Genomic DNA, 20150 nt, shown 5'->3' on the forward strand with positions numbered 1-20150 from the left:
GTAAATTAGTTTAAAGTTAGTGCCATTATTAGCATTTTCGTTAATTTTCTTAAAATAGTAAATAATAAACATCACCATTATTATCATGGAAATAATGCATCTCAGCAAGTTCTACAGTTCTTTCTTTGACTCCATTCAATTATCTTTTTTGGTTTCGACGCAAAATTGTTTTTATCACATCATTTCATATGCAAAAATAACGACTTCGAACCCACTACATTTGTAGCGAGCTCATGCTGTGTTAACTATTAAATAGCAGCAAAATGAAAAGAGATATAGACAAAGTGTCTAATAAAAAGTTATAGAGAACATTAAGGGACATCAAATGAACAATAGTAACGATAAATTTTGTTGATTAATAATTAGAATAATTAAAAAACTCTCCAAAAAACACAAATTTTGAGTTATTTCGTTAGTAAAAAAACCGATTTAATCCACCTAGCAGTGCGATGAGACATTTCTTACACATTTCACTATTGGATTAGTTTGCAGAACTCACGAGAAGTAGGCACCCAATTAGAGGTGGGATGAAAACAGTTTCTAGTCTTGCACGAATAAAATCTCGAATAAACTGAATAAATTATAGAAATCAACAAAACGACCGAAATAAAAAAGTAAAGCAAAAAATGGAACAATAGGTTTTTAAATTCATAAAATGAGTAGAAAAATTAATGGAAATCATTATAATTTTGATCCAAATACACGAATCAAATTAGATTAGGTTATTACATAAAAATTAAGATTATATTTAGAAATAGTTATAAGATTAATAGAATAAATTGACTCATACTAACAAATTGAATGAAATAAAACGAATGACTGAACATGAAATGCATAAAATTAAAGATATGAATAAAATGAATCAGATAAATCAGATAAATCAAATGAATCAAATGAATCAAATGAATCAAATGAATCAAATGAATCAAATGAATCAAATGAATCAAATGAATCAAATGAATCAAATGAATCAAATGAATCAAATGAATCAAATGAATCAAATGAATCAAATGAATCAAATGAATTAAATCAATAAAATGAATCAAATGAATCAAATGAATCAAATGAATCAAATGAATCAAATGAATCAAATGAATCAAATGAATCAAATGAATCAAATGAATCAAATGAATCAAATGAATCAAATGAATCAAATGAATCAAATAAATCAAATGAATCAAATGAATCAAATGAATCAAATGAATCAAATGAATCAAATGAATCAAATGAATCAAATGAATCAAATGAATCAAATGAATCAAATGAATTAAATCAATCAAATAAATCAAATAAATCAAATAAATCAAATAAATCAAATGAATCAAATGAATCAAATGAATCAAATGAATCAAATGAATCAAATGAATCAAATGAATCAAATGAATCAAATGAATCAAATGAATCAAATGAATCAAATGAATCAAATAAATCAAATGAATCAAATGAATCAAATGAATCAAATGAATCAAATGAATCAAATGAATCAAATGAATCAAATGAATCAAATGAATCAAATGAATCAAATGAATTAAATCAATCAAATAAATCAAATAAATCAAATAAATCAAATAAATCAAATGAATCAAATGAATCAAATGAATCAAATGAATCAAATGAATCAAATGAATCAAATGAATCAAATGAATCAAATGAATCAAATGAATCAAATGAATCAAATGAATCAAATGAATCAAATGAATCAAATGAATCAAATGAATTAAATCAATCAAATAAATCAAATAAATCAAATAAATCAAATAAATCAAATGAATCAAATGAATCAAATGAATCAAATGAATCAAATGAATCAAATGAATCAAATGAATCAAATGAATCAAATGAATCAAATGAATCGAATGAATCAAATGAATCAAATGAATCAAATGAATCAAATAAATCAAATGAATCAAATGAATCAAATGAATCAAATGAATCAAATGAATCAAATGAATTAAATGAATCAAATGAATCAAATAAATCAAATGAATCAAATGAATCAAATGAATCAAATGAATCAAATGAATCAAATGAATCAAATGAATCAAATGAATCAAATGAATCAAATAAATCAAATGAATCAAATGAATCACATGAATCAAATGAATCACATGAATCACATGAATCAAATGAATTAAATGAATCAAATTGATTTAATTCATCCGGTGAATACAATGCATCAAATTAATGAAATGGATCAAATGAATAAAAAGAATGGATGAACAAAATGACTAAAGTTAAAAATAAATGAAATGCATAAATAAAACAAACGAATCAAATAAACAAAATGAGCTGAAGTGATAAAATGAATAAAGAGAAGAAAATGAGCAGAATTAAATGCATTGATTAAAATGAAAAATTGAACAACAGTAAAAGGTTATAAAGGTTATATTAAATTATATTATATTAAATTATATTAAATAAAGAAATAAATTGAATCAAATAAATTATTTGGATGAAATGATTAAAACTGAAAAAGTAGTAAGATTATTAAAATGAAGTAACTGAACAAAATGAATAAACTGGGAAAAATTAATAAAATGCATACAATGAAAACAATGAATGATATGAGTAAAATACACAAAAAGAATAAACTGATCAGAGTGAATCCAAAGAATGAAACGAATAAAATAAGTAAAATGAACGCAGATGAACAAAACTACTTAAAAGATGCGGAATGAAATAATTAATTAAAATGAAATGGTCATATATTTGAAGCCAAACACATTTTTGAATAAAGAAAATGAATAAACCGGATTGTACGAATTTGAAAACCATTGCATCAGAAAGTTTTGAAATGTTTTTGAAAATCCCATCTTCTGAGAAAAGGCTAATAAATATGCAATGGACTTTCTAGGGCTTCCATCTTTTTTTGGTTTTATTCTTTTTGTTTTCATGCTTCTTTACTTGACGAATTCAAAGTTTACTTTTTGGTCACATATTCCCGAAAAAAAATTATGTGCAGAACAGAATTTACTGGTCCAGTATTTTAACGTGCAATTGAATATAGTAAAGTGAGATAAGGTCACATGTGCTTTCAAGCCCCTTGAACAGAGAACGACAGAGGGAGAATGCGATTCGTGAGTGAGACAGGTAGATATTTCAAAGTTTTTATTTGCATTGGAGTAAATAGTGTGAAATGTCTAGGCTATGTCGATTGCATAAAAGCCGTGTTTGTATTGTTTCGTTCGGAATTCTCGTGCAGGAAATATGGATAAATAAGTCCTATACAGACCAATATTGTGAAAAGGAAATGGTTCAAACTAGTCAGTATATCCAAATATGGACGACGATAAGTTAGAAGACATATTATAGTTGCATCCCCCATCGAGAGTGGGTACTTTGGGGACTTCTTTTTCTGGATCTAATTTGTGGATATTTTTGGTTTTTGATCCGTTATTTTTCATGAAAGTTCGTACCAATACAACGAATGTGCAGCTGATACAACTCATGGTTCATTCGCCTGCGCAACGTTCCGTCTTCCATCTGCACGCCACCATAGATGGTACGCAACACTTTTCGTTCGAAAACTACAAGGGCGCGTTGGTCCTCCACGAGCATAGTCCAGGTCTCGTGGCCGTAGAGGACCACCGATCTAATCAGCGTCTTGAAGATAATCAATTTCGTGCGGCGGCGAATTTTGTTCGACCGGAGCGTCCTCTGGAGTCCAAAGTAGGCACGATTTCCCGCTATGATCCGTCTCTGAATTTCTCAGCTGTTATCATTGTCGTCGGTTACCAGTGAGCCCAAATACATGAATTCGTCGACCATCTCGATTTCGTCACCGTCAATCCGAACTCGGGTGGGAGGTTCACATTGTCGTCTCTAGAACCTCTTCCTCTCATGTATTTTGTCTTCGAAATCCTGGCTTCAGCTTTCAGTCTTTGAGTATATATTTCATTCAAAATTCAATAGAGATACGAATAGTTTAAATATCGCACGTGGAATGTCTCTTTTAAAAATTTCCATCGTTAAACTTTCATATAACCCAGTTAAGCCAAATATTTTTCTGATATAGCCATGAATTTCCTTAATTATAGTGTAGATACAGGCATTGAATACAATTGAATTAAAGTTGAGTTGATGTAGCAGCAGACAAAAAATAATTTTGTTTTCTCAAACCTTCGCAATTACAATTAATAAATATTTCAGATTGGCAGAAGATCTTATCACACAACTTAGAAATGGATACAGAAATAGCTAGATAGATGCGATAGAAGAGAGACAGAGAGAGAAAGAGAGAGAGAGAGAGAGAGAGAGAGAGAGAGAGAGAGAGATGAGGGGGGGGGGCGTGTGAGGAATGGCAAATGATGGTTAATGCAGTGACATTATTTGTATTGGTATATTATTATGATATATTGATTCTTACATTCTTATCATAAATAATGTAAGTAGTAATTTTTGCGCCATAACCAGTATAACCTAAATCTTGCAAAAGAGCTAAATTTTCGCTAGATTTTTGGGTTTCAAACATACAGTTGCTTTCGGTGACGCCACAAGTATAATTATATTAGAAATCTTTTATCTCACTACTAGGTGAATTACTTGTTGATCTGTGTATTGATATACCATCCAACATTTACCTCATGATTGAACGCAATGCCTAATCCAAGGAATCAATACTAAAACTCACTGTTTCTTTATCAACGCATTATTTTGTCTTTGAAGTGAACTTATATATTGATTTTTGAGAAATAGTTCATTTATTATAAAGGTAATTCACAAAATGTTCTCAACATCGAATTCCTTGAATCACGTAGATGTGTTTTCATACCCAGATATTCAAAATCGGTTTAGTTTTGCCCCTAAAACACCAGTAAAGCAATACTCTGTATGAAACAATCTCATTTTTAGTTAGTGGAAATTGGTAAGCGAGGACTAAAAATACAAAATGTCTAATATCTCCGCCGCTCGTGTACGGATTTAGACAGTCTATAGCTTGTTAGAAAGGTATTTTTACAAGCTTTCTATTTATGTGCAGTTTGTGGGACAATATTGTATTGTTTGAAAGTTATTTGCAAAAAACCTGCTGTGTTTTGACAAAATCGCCCATATCTCAGAAAGTAAACAACATATCGAAAATCAAAAATAATAGTGTCAAATGGCAACGTTAGACCTTTCATTTGAAACTAATTTCATTAAGATCGGTTCAGCCATTGCTGAGATAATTACATGACATTTTGTACATACATACATACACACATACACACACACACACACATACAGACATTGTCTCAATTTGTCGAGCTGAGTCGATTGGTATATGAGACTCGGCCCTCCGGGCCTCGGAAAAAGTTGTCAAAGTTTGAGCGAATCCTATACATTTCTTTTGTAAGAAATGTAAAAATCATTTAGTACACTTAACTAAAATATATTTGTACATACACTGATAGGACATTTTCTCAGCTTTCCAATGAAATCTTGTAAATAACGATATAAATCATATTTTTTAGATTAGAGTCTTTTAAGCACTTGCAAGTCGGTTACAGGAAAAGTATAGTAATGAAATTACAAAGAAATGAGAAGAGATAGAAATCTGACGTCCAAGAACAAATTATGAATCGTCATAAAACCCAACTTTTGGATAATGAATATTGCTATAATCATACTTCATTATTTCGAGAAAATTAGCAAAAACCTCCTCAAAAACACTAACTTTTAACTACTTTATAGCTAAAAGGTAATTAAAACTAATTACTTAAAAAACATGAGAACACCATTCAATAGGAAATTTTCTCACCTTTCGAATGGAACTGAAACATTTAAAATACAAAGTATACTTTTAAAGTTAGAGGTATTTTAAGACAAATAAGTTTTTTACACAAAAAGTTCAATAACTTTGTAACGGTTGAAATTTGATGGTATGTGTAGAACAATTTTTTTCTCCAAATATGGCAGTCTATCACCCCCCGAGAGATTCTTAACCATGAACCAAACACCCTGTATATAGATTTATGTAAAGAATACAAGAATAAAAGCAACAGCTACATGTTCTGGCTCTGTACCGGTTTCCTGGGTTCGTGGCGGATTTTTAATGTGGTCGAAACTTCCTTCCAATGAAAAGCTGGACAAACTGAGAATGGAAGGGATTGAATACCACGGTGCTACAAAGAAAATCCCGGTTATAGTGGGTAGAAAATATAAAAGCCTGCAAGTGGCAGAAACAGCCGCAAAAGACCTACTAAAGTAAGAAGTGTTCTACATCGAAAACAAACGAAATATCTACTGATTCGCGTTCATTCAAAGATTAAAACAAGATTATTCAAGGTAAGCTGCAAGTCTTATTCGTACCAATCATTCGTTAGATATTTAATAATTTTCAAAATTTGTAGAAAAGTTGTCGGAAAGATCAGGGCCCTTCTGGCACAACAAAAACAGGTTCAGCCGCGCCGCATTCAGATTGATGAAAAAGAAATCGAAAATGCACCGCTTCATTCACTACAGGAGAAAGCCGACGAGACTAATGGACAAACTGAGACTGTAGCACAAACTGTTAGAATCCTACCGATGATTCAAATCCCATTGCAGAATTTTGACACTGGAATTCCACTGAATCCAAGCAGTTCTGTCAATTCATGCCACGTTTCACCGCGCCAAACGCAATCTCTTCCGAAATCAAAACTGGAAGCACATCCTACAGGTAAGAATCATAACAGCGTGCGCTGTAATATCTGTTCTGCGTTTGTAAACGTTTCACTGTACGTTCTGTTTACATAACAACGCGAATCTTTTCTACTATTTAATAGAATAAATATCCTTTCAGTGTTTTATGCGTGAATGAATAAAGTTTATTAACAAATTATTACCGTAATATTTTCAGCAAACGAGTGTTCGTCAGCCATGTTAAAAGTTCCAGAGGGTATGCAGCAAATTCAGTCTATTTTCGTGTCTGATGATAAAATCATTTACATGAATCCATCGACAGAAAAGCTTGGAGTAGCTGGAGGATCGGGTATGGATACTTTCAGTATTTTCCCATCTCCAAACGAATATCGCTTCTGCATTTAAAAATTCCAGGCAATCCAGTGTGTTCATTGGAAGATACAGTGGCCACTTTGAAAAATGAAATGGCTCAAATGAGTAAAAGTATTATTACCAGTCAATACAAGCAAGTGGTGGAAGATTACTTGGAGAGAAACTTGCCACGGCTCGCAACAATGCTTGATATGGACAGAAGAGATCAGCCTGCAGCACAAGAAAGAACGGCAGCTGAAGAGCATATACTTATAAACGACGAAGACGACTTTATTAATTTCAACAAGATGTTGGCTAGTAAGCAAGTATTCAATGATTACGTAAGTATTACATAATATGTATCTATACTTACGATAGTGTAGAATTTTGCTCCATAGTTTTATTATGCTATATTTCTCCCTAAGGAGAAAAAATGGGATAAACACCAAAATTTCTCCCCAGGGCGAAATTTTTTGATGAAACCAAATTTTATTATATTTTATCCATAGTTTTGCCAAAAACATTTTAAATAATGTTCTGATTTGCAACGTTATCGTTTGAACTCTAAATCTAATTCCAATTCAGATCGATCTGATGGTTATAAGTTAGAAAAATTGCAGTCAGAAGGTTCGCAAAAATGAACATTTTTGCACTGATAAGTTATCAAGTTCCTTCCAGACAACTTGGAAGTGTTCGGTGATTATTTCTGGCGGTTATAGATAGAAAAATGAAATATAAACTTCGTTTTATCGAAATAATGTTTGGCTTATTTCAATGAATTATTATTATATTGAACAATAAATAGGCGACAAAGAGTAATTCACAAACAACAAGCCATAACTTTTAAAGTATTCAAAATAGATATTTGAAAGCTTCAGTATAGTTGTTCGCAAAAGTAAGAGCTACAAATTTGCTGAAGGCATCATTTCGATATAATCACTTCCAAGAAAATTTGTGAAAATATCTTACTCATAGGGGGATTAATCAGCAAAAGCACAATACTAAAAGAATGGGCATATGACCTCCATTAAATTCTCCGAAGATACTATTGACCTAAAATAAGCGGTTTTGGCGTTAATAATAGATTACATGTTTTTGGTCATATTTCTGGCAAAGGGAAATGATAAAAATCTTTTGTCTGCATTTAATGTTAAATATCTCTTTTGATAATAGTCCGATTTCAACAATTTATAGCTTGTTCGAAAGGTGTTCGTTAAAGCAATCTAAAAACATATAAATTGTTAATCTAAATTGTCAATTTCGGCAGATAATTTAAAAAAAATGCAAAAACGCCATTTTTACGCATTTAAACATTCATATCTTGGAAACTAAACATCAGAATCAAAAACAAATTAATAGCGTTCATACTGTTTTTAGTTCTTTCATTTAAAATTGGTTTGGATAAGATCGGTTCAGCCATTGCTGAGAAACACGAATGAGAATTTGTTTTCGTATTTGTTAGCCTCTTATTGTTTTCAGTCGATCTTTTGGGATCGATGTTTGACAACTTCGATTTTTTATTAATTTAAAAAAATCGATGTGGCCAAATCGGTTTTACTGTGGTTTGAAGAAATGGCCGCTTGATGAACGAAAGTTTTCGTAAATTTTACTTATTTAGTGTACATTGCACGAATGTTGTCGTTGAAAACGACATTACTTTTCGTGAATGAAACGAAATGTTTTGCTTATTTTAATAAACATTTGTGTATATTACTAACAGTCTCGTTGGTCGCACGAATTCATTTCGTTCATCTAAGAGAAGTTTTCGTAATCATTTTTCATCGTTTATCTCTCGTCATTCTCGATTAGTTAAATTTTGTGAGGAGTAAAGTGCATAACGTTAAAAGTTAATTAAGCAGTTAATTTCTCCGGGTAAAATAGTGGCCCTGTAACTAGAAACTTCATCTAACCGATAGCAGCGCAAGAAACCATACAGCATGGCTGTTAAAGCAATCACCGATGAAGCTTACTTCCAAACCGAACTAGCCGCAGCAGGAGGAAAATTGGCCGTTGTGGATTTTACCGCAGCTTGGTGTGGACCGTGCCGAAACATATCGCATTTGTTCGATCAGCTTCCGGCGAAATATCCAAAGGCTGGGTTTCTCAAGGTGGACGTCGACAGATGTACCGAAACGGCGCCGTCCCAGGGCATGTCGACCATGCCAATGTTTATTTTCTACCGAGCCAGAACAAAGATTGACAGGATGCAGGGTGCAGACATTAATGGACTTGAAGCCAAAATACAGAAACATTACGTCGCCAGCTTGTATGAATCTGGAGAAGATTACGGTCATGGAATGTTGGACTTGAACACCTTCATCCAGAAGAACCAGTGCGAATGTTTGAACGAATCGAACGACCACCCGATGGTGAATGCGCTCAGTTCCAGCGGTGGTCATCTGGTGTCCGATTGTGACGAACAGTTGATCATTTCGATTACCTTCAATCAGCTGGTCAAAAGTGCCATCAAGTTCAAAGCACCGCCCTCTCACGGACCGAAAAAAGGTGAGAATCTTCATCAATCAACCAAGCATCATCGATTTCGATATGGCCGAATCGCAAGTTTCGGTGCAGGATCTGGTACTGGGGCAGAAGGATCTTGTGTCGGGATCGCCGATTCCGTTGCACTTCGTTAAATTTCAGAACGTGCAGAATATGCAGCTGTTCGTGAAGGATAACCATTCTGGTGACGAGACGACCATTATCGATCATTTGGCATTCATTGGGTCACCGATTGCAACGACTAAGATGGATGACTTCCAGCGGGTGGCTGGGAAGAAGGGTGAAAGCCACCAGATTGTTTGAGCCGCCGGGAGAAGGATGGTTAGAAGGCGGTGGATAGGTGCGGTGACGAATATGTATGATCGCATATTTAAAAGGTTAAAGATAGTGATGCGCGTTAACTTGTTCTTTTCATAAATTGTTCAATAAAATAATGAGCAGGAAAAAATGGCATATTATTTTGATATTGCTCCGGCAGAGAAAAACTCAATTTATTCATACAAAACCAACGAGCAGTTCGCGATGGCTCAGCTGAATCCGTACAGCTCCGGATTCTGGATCAACTGGAAACGAAAGAGGTTCAGGAAATCTTCCTGAAACCGGCGGGCACGGATACGGCTACTAAATAGTCGGACTGAGACCATCGTGATGAATTGTTGACATATTCTACCTTTATTGAAGCTTTTTTGACGTTGACGGTTTGACGAATAGTACTCGTAAATATTACAAAGTTGTTCGTATATAGCAGCGAACAATTCGTTTGCCGAATGAAGCTGTTTCGTAATAAGCCAACGAAAGTCGTTTCGTGGTATTCACGAAAAATTCGTAATAAAAAATAAAAATGTTTCAATAGAACTGCGAACGATTCATCATATGTACGAAACAAATCGTATATTTTATGAAAATTGTCTGTACGAAGCAAATTCCTGGCGATTTACGAATATATTCTATCAGTGTAGAGTATTTTAGTTAGGTTTATTATAGTATTATTTTGCATAAATTCAATTTAAGTTCTATGTTGATCACACTTCATCTTACCGTGCATTCGTGAACAGAAAAGACATATGTCTTAGGTTAAATAAATAAATTACTCCTTCTGTTAACACAGGGTCCATTGAGTATATCCTTGAACTGGATTTCACTTCGCCAGATGCAGCCAGATCAGCAATCTCTATTGGGAAGCACTCGGCTTGCGCCACCTTAACCAAACTGGTCAACGCACTGTCATGCTCCTTTGCTATAGGAGCCTGCGAACTTGTCTTTGTGCTGATCAAAGCTCTGTTTTTACGTTTGCGATTGACGGCAAACCGAAGTCTCCACGCAGTTAATCGAACCAACTTTAGCAAGGAGGAGTGTAGCAGGAATATCTCGTTGGCCATTCTGCGCAACACAGCGAAAGTATATAACAGCACCGTATGCCTTTTCCGAGGCATCGCAAAATCCGTGGAGTTCGTCATTGCGACTACATTGTCATTAAATGCAATCCAGCGAGGTACGGAAATTGCGCTTAGTCTCTTCAAGCTGCTCCTAAACTCCAACCATTCTAGCTGCAATTGTTGGCTCAATGGTTCTTCCCAAGAATACTTTCCTTTCCAAAGTTCTTGGAGAAACATTTTCGCTCGAACAATTACTGGCCCTGATAATCCATAGGGATCAAACAAACGAGCTGCATCTGATAAAACAACACGGTGTGTAATAGGGGTAACAGGACCAGAAGTTATCCGTTGATGGCTCCCAGATGAGACCCAGCGTTTTTACAGTGGAAGTCGAATCAATACCAAGGACCTCACGCTGGTCCCGCAGATATGATGGAATGCCCCTCAAAATCTCTGGCTCGTTTGAGTGTAATTTTCAAAGATTGAATCCTGCCGAACCAAGAAGTGATAAAACTTCGTTACAGAGCTTAACACCCTCTTTAACCGAATCAGCACCTGCTAACATGTCGTCCACGTAAAAGTTCTTCTTTATAGTACTGGCGGCCAGTGGATGCTTCTCTTCTCCTTCTTCGGCGCACTTGTTAAGACACCGCGTCGCTAAATAGGGCACTGAAGACGTTCCGTACGTAACAGTGGATAGTTGATATGTACGAATAGACTCGTCAATACATTCCCTCCACAGAATTCTTTGAAGAGGCTGATCTTGCAGATGAACATTAACCATGCGGTACATTTTCTCCACATCGCCTATAATTGCGAACTTGTGAAACCGGAATCGAACCAAAATGGACAGCAGATCCTCTTGGACAACTGGTCCAACCATGAGCACATCCTTCAACGAAACTCCCGTATCTGTCGCACACGAAGCGTCGAACACCACTCTGAGCCTGGTCGTGGTGCTATCGGGCTTCATCACTGCATGAAGCGGCAAGTAATACGCATGGACCGGGTCCCTGTCATTATCGTTGATCTCCCTCATGTGGCCCATCAACAAGTATTCATGGCTGATTCCGTGTAAAGAGCCTTCATTTCCAGATAAGCATTCAATCGTCTCTCAAGGGCCAAAAAGCGTTTAGTGGCAATCGATTTGGAATTCCCAAGCCGTTCCATCATGAACTCCTTCTTTGGAAGCGCTACTCTAAATCTTCCGTCCTTATCTCGCGATGTCGTCTGCTCAAACAAGATTCACATGCCGACTCTTCGATGGACAGACAGCTCTTCGTTCGACATGACTCCAGTTCTCAGAATCTAGACAGTTGTTCGTAGACCTCTTCGGTTGTTATCGATGTGGCAACTGTAGCACTGAAAGTAGTAGTTGGATCATCAGATATTTCCCCAGCCACAATCCAACCTAGCTCGGTGTTGCGTAGAATAGGACCTTCATCGAGAAGTTTCAACTGCTCGTTCAACAGTAGATCATAGAAGATTGTCACTCCCAAAATCACATCTACGGCATTGGATACGAAGAATTTTGGATCAGCAAGCTGGATTTCGGCAGGCACCTTCCAGGAACTTATATCGAAACTTCGTTGTGGCAAATTGAGTTGTGATCTGCGGTACTACGAAAAACTTGAACTCAGCTGTCTCGTAGGATGAACATCGCGACAAAACCTTCGCAAGGATTGACTGCTTGGAAATGGTCAATGAACTTCCTACCCCTTTAACAGGCAAATTTTCACGAAGCTTCTGGGACAGATTTTCAGTGATCATGCAAATCTGTGAACCGTTATCTAATAACGCTCTAGTGATGATCGTGTTTCCTGGTCGGTCGCCTAGTTTGATGATTGCAGTTGACAGAAGTGTAGTGTTTCGACGATGTACAGTGTGGAGTGACGTGGCGGAAGTAGGAGTGGGAGGTGGCTGTCGTGTTGGTTGCGAGACTGTGTTCTGAACTGGTGTTTGTTGTGGGTTTACTTGAGAATTGTTCGTCCGGGATTGAGCATTTGCGTGCGATTGTTATTGCGACTGGTGTTGTGAATTCGCGGCTTGAGGTCTTCTCGGGTTGTTCTGTGCTTGATTTTGATTGGTGTTTGGTGCTCTACCAAGTTGGCTGGGCACGAAGGGATACAACAAATAATGATGGCGCTGACCGCACTTGACGCATGGGTTCCTGGTGCATTCCGCAACGAAATGTCCGGAAAGTAGACAATTTAAGCATAATCCAAGTCTTCGTATGGCCATTTTCCTGTCAATCACTCTCATTTTGTTGAACCGTCGACACTGTTCCAACGAATGAGATCCGCCGTTGCAAATTGAGCAGTTGCTGGTTGCTGCAATAGCCGTGTGAACAGCGGGAACCTTAAATGGACGTTTGTACTCTATTCCTCTGCGTGAAGATGTTGAAAGTAGAATCGAACAATGGTTTTCCAGAAATTCCACTAAAGCTAAAGAGTACTTCGGAATATCCTTTGAACTATGGTGGGTCTCCCAATGACGTAGAGTATCGTTGTCCAACTTCTACGACATCATAAACGCGAGGATCGTGCTCCAGTTATCTGTTCTCTCACCCAATTTTTCTAATTGCTGAAGATTTATCTTGAAGGTCATTAGAATAGCGTTCAATGCTTCGAAAGATTCTGATTTCATTGCAGGGACCATGAAAAACGCCTTGAGATGCTTCTGCACTATCAATTTGTGGTTTTCGTACTTTGCTTTAAGGATAGTCCAAGCAATATTATATGTTGCAGCAGTAACTTGAACCTGATTGATTTGATGTAAAGCTTCATCCTTCAGAGATGCGCGCAAATAATTGAATTTATCAATTGTAGACAGGTCTCCGTTATCATGAATTAATGACTTGAAATTATCACGAAAATTGATCCACTCCTGCAATTTTCCGGAGAAAGTAGGAAGCTTTAGCTCCGGGTATTTCGTACGGGAGGGTTGAACTGAACCAGCAACAATCGGCTGACGATCAGCAATTACTCCAGCGCGCTGTGTACATTTATCAAGTAAAACATTTTTGAGTCTGAAACACGAATTTTCAAATTTTTTAAAAGATCTCGCGTTTTCATCTTGCACAGTTTTCGACATGATTGTGTCTTTCCCGGCGGTCTCATCATCACTATCTTGTTTCGCTCCTGCTTCTCGTTCGTCTAACAGCAATTCAATTTTCACACACTGACATCACAAAATTTATTATAAATTTCATCTAACTGTTTCAATCGTAGCTCCTCCATGCCCTTATCGCGTTCCTCTTGATAGTTGTCTACAAACTCCTGTACATTTTCTAGCGAATATTTCACCTGCCTCAGATCCACAGAAGGCATTATGCACTAAATCACTTCAGAACACTACGATCACTCCCGAGACTTCAAGCGACGGACCGAATTGACAGAATTGACAGGCTTCAACCGATAAATTATCGTCGGAATATCAGTATACAGAAATCGAAAAATACCAATGATTAGTAATCAACCGGAGAATCTCAACCACTACAAACGAGAAATCTTTATTTATCTCAATTTTGTCTCTCCAGATCGTATCAATCACTCGGAGTGATCGGTTGTGTTTTAGCCCGGTTGAAGAAGCAAGTGCTCGGCCTAAGCCACCCTGATCTTTTTTCCCGCTCGGTTTCAGCCACCCGGATCTTTCCGGCATCAATCGCCGCGGTGATTCGCTACCCCGTCAATAGTATACGCGAGTGCCGTGTCCCGTAACCTGTTAAAGAGTGTGAAAAAAAGTGTGGTTATATTCCGCTTCCCGACGGGTCTCCGTTACCCCGAGGGACGGTGAAGCCGCCAAACGGCCGTTTCTCACCTTAACCGATCGTAATTCCACGCCTACTACGGTTTCTTAGTGAAAAATAGTGCTGTGTAAATAGTAGGAAATACCAGGAGCGCAGACTTTCAAGTAGAAAAACTACTCGCGCCTCCATCGACTTTCGTATTTTAAAACGTCGAATCGATTGCGACTCCATCGACTTTCGTATCTTAAATCGACGAATCGATCGCGTCTCCACCAAGAAAAATTTAAACCCAGTGAACAACCTCCGTCTCCATCAAATTATCGATCACTCGCGATCTTGACTTGTATGAAGTGACCTGAAGGGGTGTGTAGTGACGAACCTCAAACCAATAAAATTTAATAGAAGTAAGTAGAAGAAAATTATTTTATTGAAAGTGTACATATAACGCCTTCGCCCATGGGGGCGACCGACGCTCCTCCCGACGGAGGAGGACCATCGTACCAGAATACCTTCCCACACTGGGGAGACCAAACTGGTGATGCGATAACCACACAAATCTTACTGCTGAGAGCGACGAACCCGACACTAGCTACAGAAAAAGGTACGGATAATAATAATTCTACTTCAAGTATGCATTCCCAGCCCACCACCCCCGAAGTGAAACTACCCATGAATCCCTTCCTTATTAATAAATCTGTGGAGCAGGCAATAGGCGGTACAGCTCGAAACGCGGTTATAGCTACCAAAGAGGCTAGAGGAACGCGATATGTCTTACGCGTTTCTTCGAAAAAGATACTCAACAAACTTTTTGCGATGAAAACTCTGATCGACGGCACGTCGGTTGAGGTAATTCCCCATCCCTCCCTAAACCTTTCACAAGGAGTAGTGTACGACGTCGACACAATGAACATCGACAACGATACCATGCTTGCTAACCTGTCAAACCAGGGAGTCAGTGCATTCAGGAGAATCACCAAACGACAGGACGACATCATCCATAACACTCCTCTCTCAATCATCACCTTCAACAGCCCAACCCCCCCAGCATATATCTTCTACGGACTGATCCGCTTGCCAGTTCGACAATATTATCCGTCACCTCTATTATGTTTCCGCTGCGCCAAGTACGGGCACTCCCAAAAAAACTGCGCAGAGCAGCAAATTTGCCTGAACTGCTCCGGTACTCACGACATTGCTGAAGGGCAACGCTGCAAACAACCCAAATACTGCAAAAACTGTGAAGAAGAGCACAGCCCAACTGACTGCAAATGCCCGCAGTATATTGAGGTAGAAAAAATCGTTCGTTTAAAAATCGACCGCCAGCTTACGTACAGCGAGGCCAGAGCTGAATTCCGACATAGTAGACGTCCAACCACATATGCTAACCAAGTCACTCCAAACCAAACCGAAAAAGACAACCTTATCAAAGCACTGCGAGCAGAGGTAACAAAACTTTCAAAACAAGCGGACGAAATGAAGGTTATTAAACAGGAAATGGCAGATTTAAAAAAACAGCTTGAAGAAACCAGAACCAAAGACGATGAACTGCAACGAATGCGAAACGAACTACTAAGAATTAAAGAAGGATACCGAGCACTAGCGAAAGAACATGCTGCAGTAAAAGTTGACCTAGACAACCACAAGAAAACGTCGGAAGCCCAAATAAATCCAAACACGAAGTCATCCGGAAATCAACCGAAAAAAGTCAAATACAGCGCAATCCAAACTAGTGAGGAAAGCATGGAGGAAGACGAAACACATTTATCCAACACCAATCCGGCTATCATTAGAACTGGAGAACATTCCAAACAAATCGAAGGAACCTTTTTGACCCCAAAACTCGCGAACGTCAAAGGAAAATCACAATCACCACCAGGCAAACCCGCGGACTTGCACAGCGTTATAGAACAACGAGCCAACAATCCACTAACAGCCAAGATCCAAGCCCATGTAGAACACCTGTAGACGATTACAATGAAACCACTACAAACTAATGGATTTTAACAAACCCACGAATACACAAAAGAATCAACACAACACAGCTCTGGGCAATAACCGTAATGAATACCACACAAGAGCCATTCCTTTCGACGATATCTCTTCCCCTCCATCCCCTCAGGCGTCGGTGGCAGAAGCTTCCGAAGAACCTGATGCTGTTGGAGTACCTTTAATACCTACCGTTGCTTTCAACCGGATTCAAGATAATTTCATTAGTGATACCGCCAACAAATCCCAAAACTATGCGGCTATGGCAGAAGGCCAACCACTACCCGCTCCCGTCCACTCGACTTTTGATGACCATGTCTCAGAGGCCTCGAGGTTAACAAAAATCTCATGGAGGAGGTGCAGCACCGTCAGTGCGGACGTTACACCCCAACCGGAACTGACGGACAACCTGCATCCCTCCTTGGGCAACGATATCGAGACGCACAAGGGTGGCAACACCTGTTCCTCGAAAGGACGTACAACGAGAATCTTTCGCACCACAGAACAACAATATAAAAAAGGAGACTCAGGGGGCTCCGCCCGGACTAATCATAGTCCCGGGTCTTTTTCGCATGTGGCCGAAGATTGCTCTACTTCCGAACTGAACACATACCGTATAACCGAAGCGGCTATGGCAGAAGGCCCACCTCAATTGGGACCCATCAACGTAGAATCACTATATCTCAACATCGCAGCTATGGCAGAAGGCCAATCGCAGCACGCCACAGTATATCCGACATTTGATAACCACTCTTCAAGATCATCAAGCATTACCAATTTATCTATCAACGATCAAAAACACCGACGCAGAATAGCGCTCCAATGGAATATGAATGGACTAAGAGGCCAATGGAACGAACTGCAGCTACTCATCACACCAAATCCTCCTACCTGCATAGCGATACAAGAAACGCATATCGGAGACAGCCATGACATCAACCAATGGGCCGGAACTAACTACACATGGCTGCAAAAATCAGGAGGAAATATATACCGAACCATAGCGCTAGCCATTCGAAAAGATACATCCTTTACGACCGTAAACATTGACAGCCGGTTACTACATATAGCTGCTCGATTAGAAGGACCATCACCAATCACAGTAGCTTGCGTATATATCCCATCAGGAAGAATACCCGAGCTTGGAGGACTTCTCAAAAATTTTATCAGCAAATTGGAACGACCATTCCTGATAATGGGTGATTTCAATTCCCACCACACCGCCTGGGGATCAGCCAAAAACGACTGCCGAGGAAACGCAATCCTAGAAGCCGTCGTAGATTCAAACGCCATAATCATAAACGACGGATCCACTACTTTTATACGAGGACAGCACAGAAGCTCCATTGACTTAACAATAGTCTCAGTCGAAATCGCCGGCAAGTTCCGATGGAGGATAGGAAGCGATTCGCACGGGAGCGACCATTTCCCTATCACCATCACAACAAATGATGAACCGCCTATGACAACCAGAAGGCAGAGATGGAAATTTGACGAAGCCGATTGGAAGAAGTACGCTGATTACATCGAACAGAATATTGATTCAGAAACACCCTTATCACTCGCGCAGCTATGTGACACAATGATCTCAGCGGCAATGGCAAGCATACCAACAACCTCAAGCAAACCGGGCAAAAAAGCTGTCCACTGGTGGAGTCCTACGGTTAGCGACGCCGTTAAAAAAAGGAGAAAAGCCCTCAGAAAGTTAAGAAAAACCCCATCCAATCATCCCCTCAGTGAGGAACGAGCGCAAAAGTTCCGAGATGCGCGAAATGAATGTCGGCAAGTTATTCGAGAGGCGAAAAGAACAAGCTGGGAGAAGTTTCTGGATGGCATTGACAGCAAAACATCCGTACCAGACATGTGGCGAAGAATTGACGCAATTGCTGGCAAAAGGCGACACCACGGATACACACTGCAACACAATGACGGATCAAGAACAGACGATCCTGTTGAAGCTGCAAATATCCTCGGCGAATATTTCGCTCAACTGTCGGCTACGAGCGGTTACACTGAAAAGTTTAAGCGGATCAAAGCAACGGAGGAAACTCGGTCCATAAAATTCAACGACGAACCTGATAACCAGTTATCTGACTACAACAGGAACTTTTCAATGGAAGAGCTGTTATATGCCATTGCCAAATCCAATGGAAAATCAGCAGGGCCCGATAATATCGGATATCCAATGATCAGGAATCTACCAACATCCGGCAAAGCAACATTATTAAAGGCTATCAACAAGGTGTGGACAGATGGTATATATCCAGACCAGTGGAAATACAGCATCGTCGTTCCAATTCCCAAACCCGGGAAAAACAGAGACTTACCAGCAGGATATAGACCCATCAGTTTAACCAACTGCGTAGGCAAAGTCGTTGAAAAAATGGTCAATCGAAGACTAACTACAATTCTTGAAGAAAGAGAACTACTTGACCAGCGGCAATTCGCTTTCAGAAAAGGCAGAGGGACCGGGTCTTATCTAATTGCTCTTGGGGATATCATCGACCGCGCCCTTGAAGCAGGAGACCACACAGACCTGGCAATGATGGATATCTCAAAGGCATACAACCGAGTTTGGCGGCACAACATCTTAAAGCAGCTAAATCTCTGGGGGCTAACTGGAAGATTGTGCAAGTTCGTGCAAGGTTTTATCAACGAAAGATGGTTTCAAGTGGCAGTCGGAGGTTCCCTCTCCTCAATGCAGAGGGAAGAAAACGGAGTGCCACAAGGATCAGTACTCGCGATCACCTTATTCCTCATCGGCATCAACGACGTTTTTCGACACCTTCCCAAGGGCATCTACATACTCATTTACGCGGACGACATCGTGCTGTTGGCCTCGGGACAGAACGCTCGTAGAACGAAAACGAAACTCCAAACAGCTATGAGAAAGGTAACGGAATGGGCTGATAAGGTCGGATTCAGCATGGCCGCAGAAAAGAGCGTGACAACACACATATGCAAACACCTGCATCATCCATGGCGGCAAAAAATTACGGTAGGCGGAACGACGGTTCCATTCAGGAAGCCTGCGAAAATAATAGGTGTGACATTCGACCGAAAACTCTCTTTCAAACCCCACTTTGCAAAGGTAAAAGCGGAGGCGCAATCCAGGGGCCGCCTTATCAAAACTATCAGCAGCAGACATAATAACGGGAACAGACAGTCACTTCTACAAGTCGGAAACAGCGTGATCACCAGCAAATTGCTATACGGAACTGAAATCACTGCAAGAGGATTCAACGACATGGTGGCAGCTCTAGGACCAACATACAACAAAATGATCAGAAATTGTTCTGGACTACTGCCGAGCACTCCAGCACTAAGCAGTTGTATCGAAGCAGGAGTCCTACCTTTCGATGCAATGGTAGCTTCATCAACGATTCGTAAAACAGTTAGCTTTCTTGAAAAAACGGACGGCAACTACGATACAACATCCGCTGTCACCGAACAAATCTACGAAGCTTTTTCCTCAATCGCCTGCCCTCCTATCGCTAGACTCCACACTGTCTGGGATCGTCGATGGAACCACAAAGGACCCATAATCGATTGGGATATTAAAAAACCTATTTTAATCCACCTAGCGG

General features: G+C 39.0%; 1 protein-coding gene and 1 pseudogene across 1 annotated transcript; one reads left to right on the plus strand and one right to left on the minus strand.

Annotated features, from left to right (window-relative positions):
• Positions 1 to 8888: 8888 nt before the first annotated feature.
• On the plus strand, positions 8889 to 9794 carry LOC131681779 (thioredoxin-like protein 1; annotated as a pseudogene).
• A 1510-nt stretch (positions 9795 to 11304) lies between these two features.
• LOC131686222 (uncharacterized) lies at positions 11305 to 11868 on the minus strand. Its single transcript, XM_058970469.1, has one exon. It carries the CDS (start codon positions 11866 to 11868, stop codon positions 11305 to 11307), a length of 564 nt encoding a protein of 187 aa, XP_058826452.1.
• Between the last annotated feature and the right edge of the window lie 8282 nt (positions 11869 to 20150).

This window comes from Topomyia yanbarensis, chromosome 2, assembly GCF_030247195.1.
Source record: "Topomyia yanbarensis strain Yona2022 chromosome 2, ASM3024719v1, whole genome shotgun sequence".
NCBI lineage: Eukaryota > Metazoa > Arthropoda > Insecta > Diptera > Culicidae > Topomyia > Topomyia yanbarensis.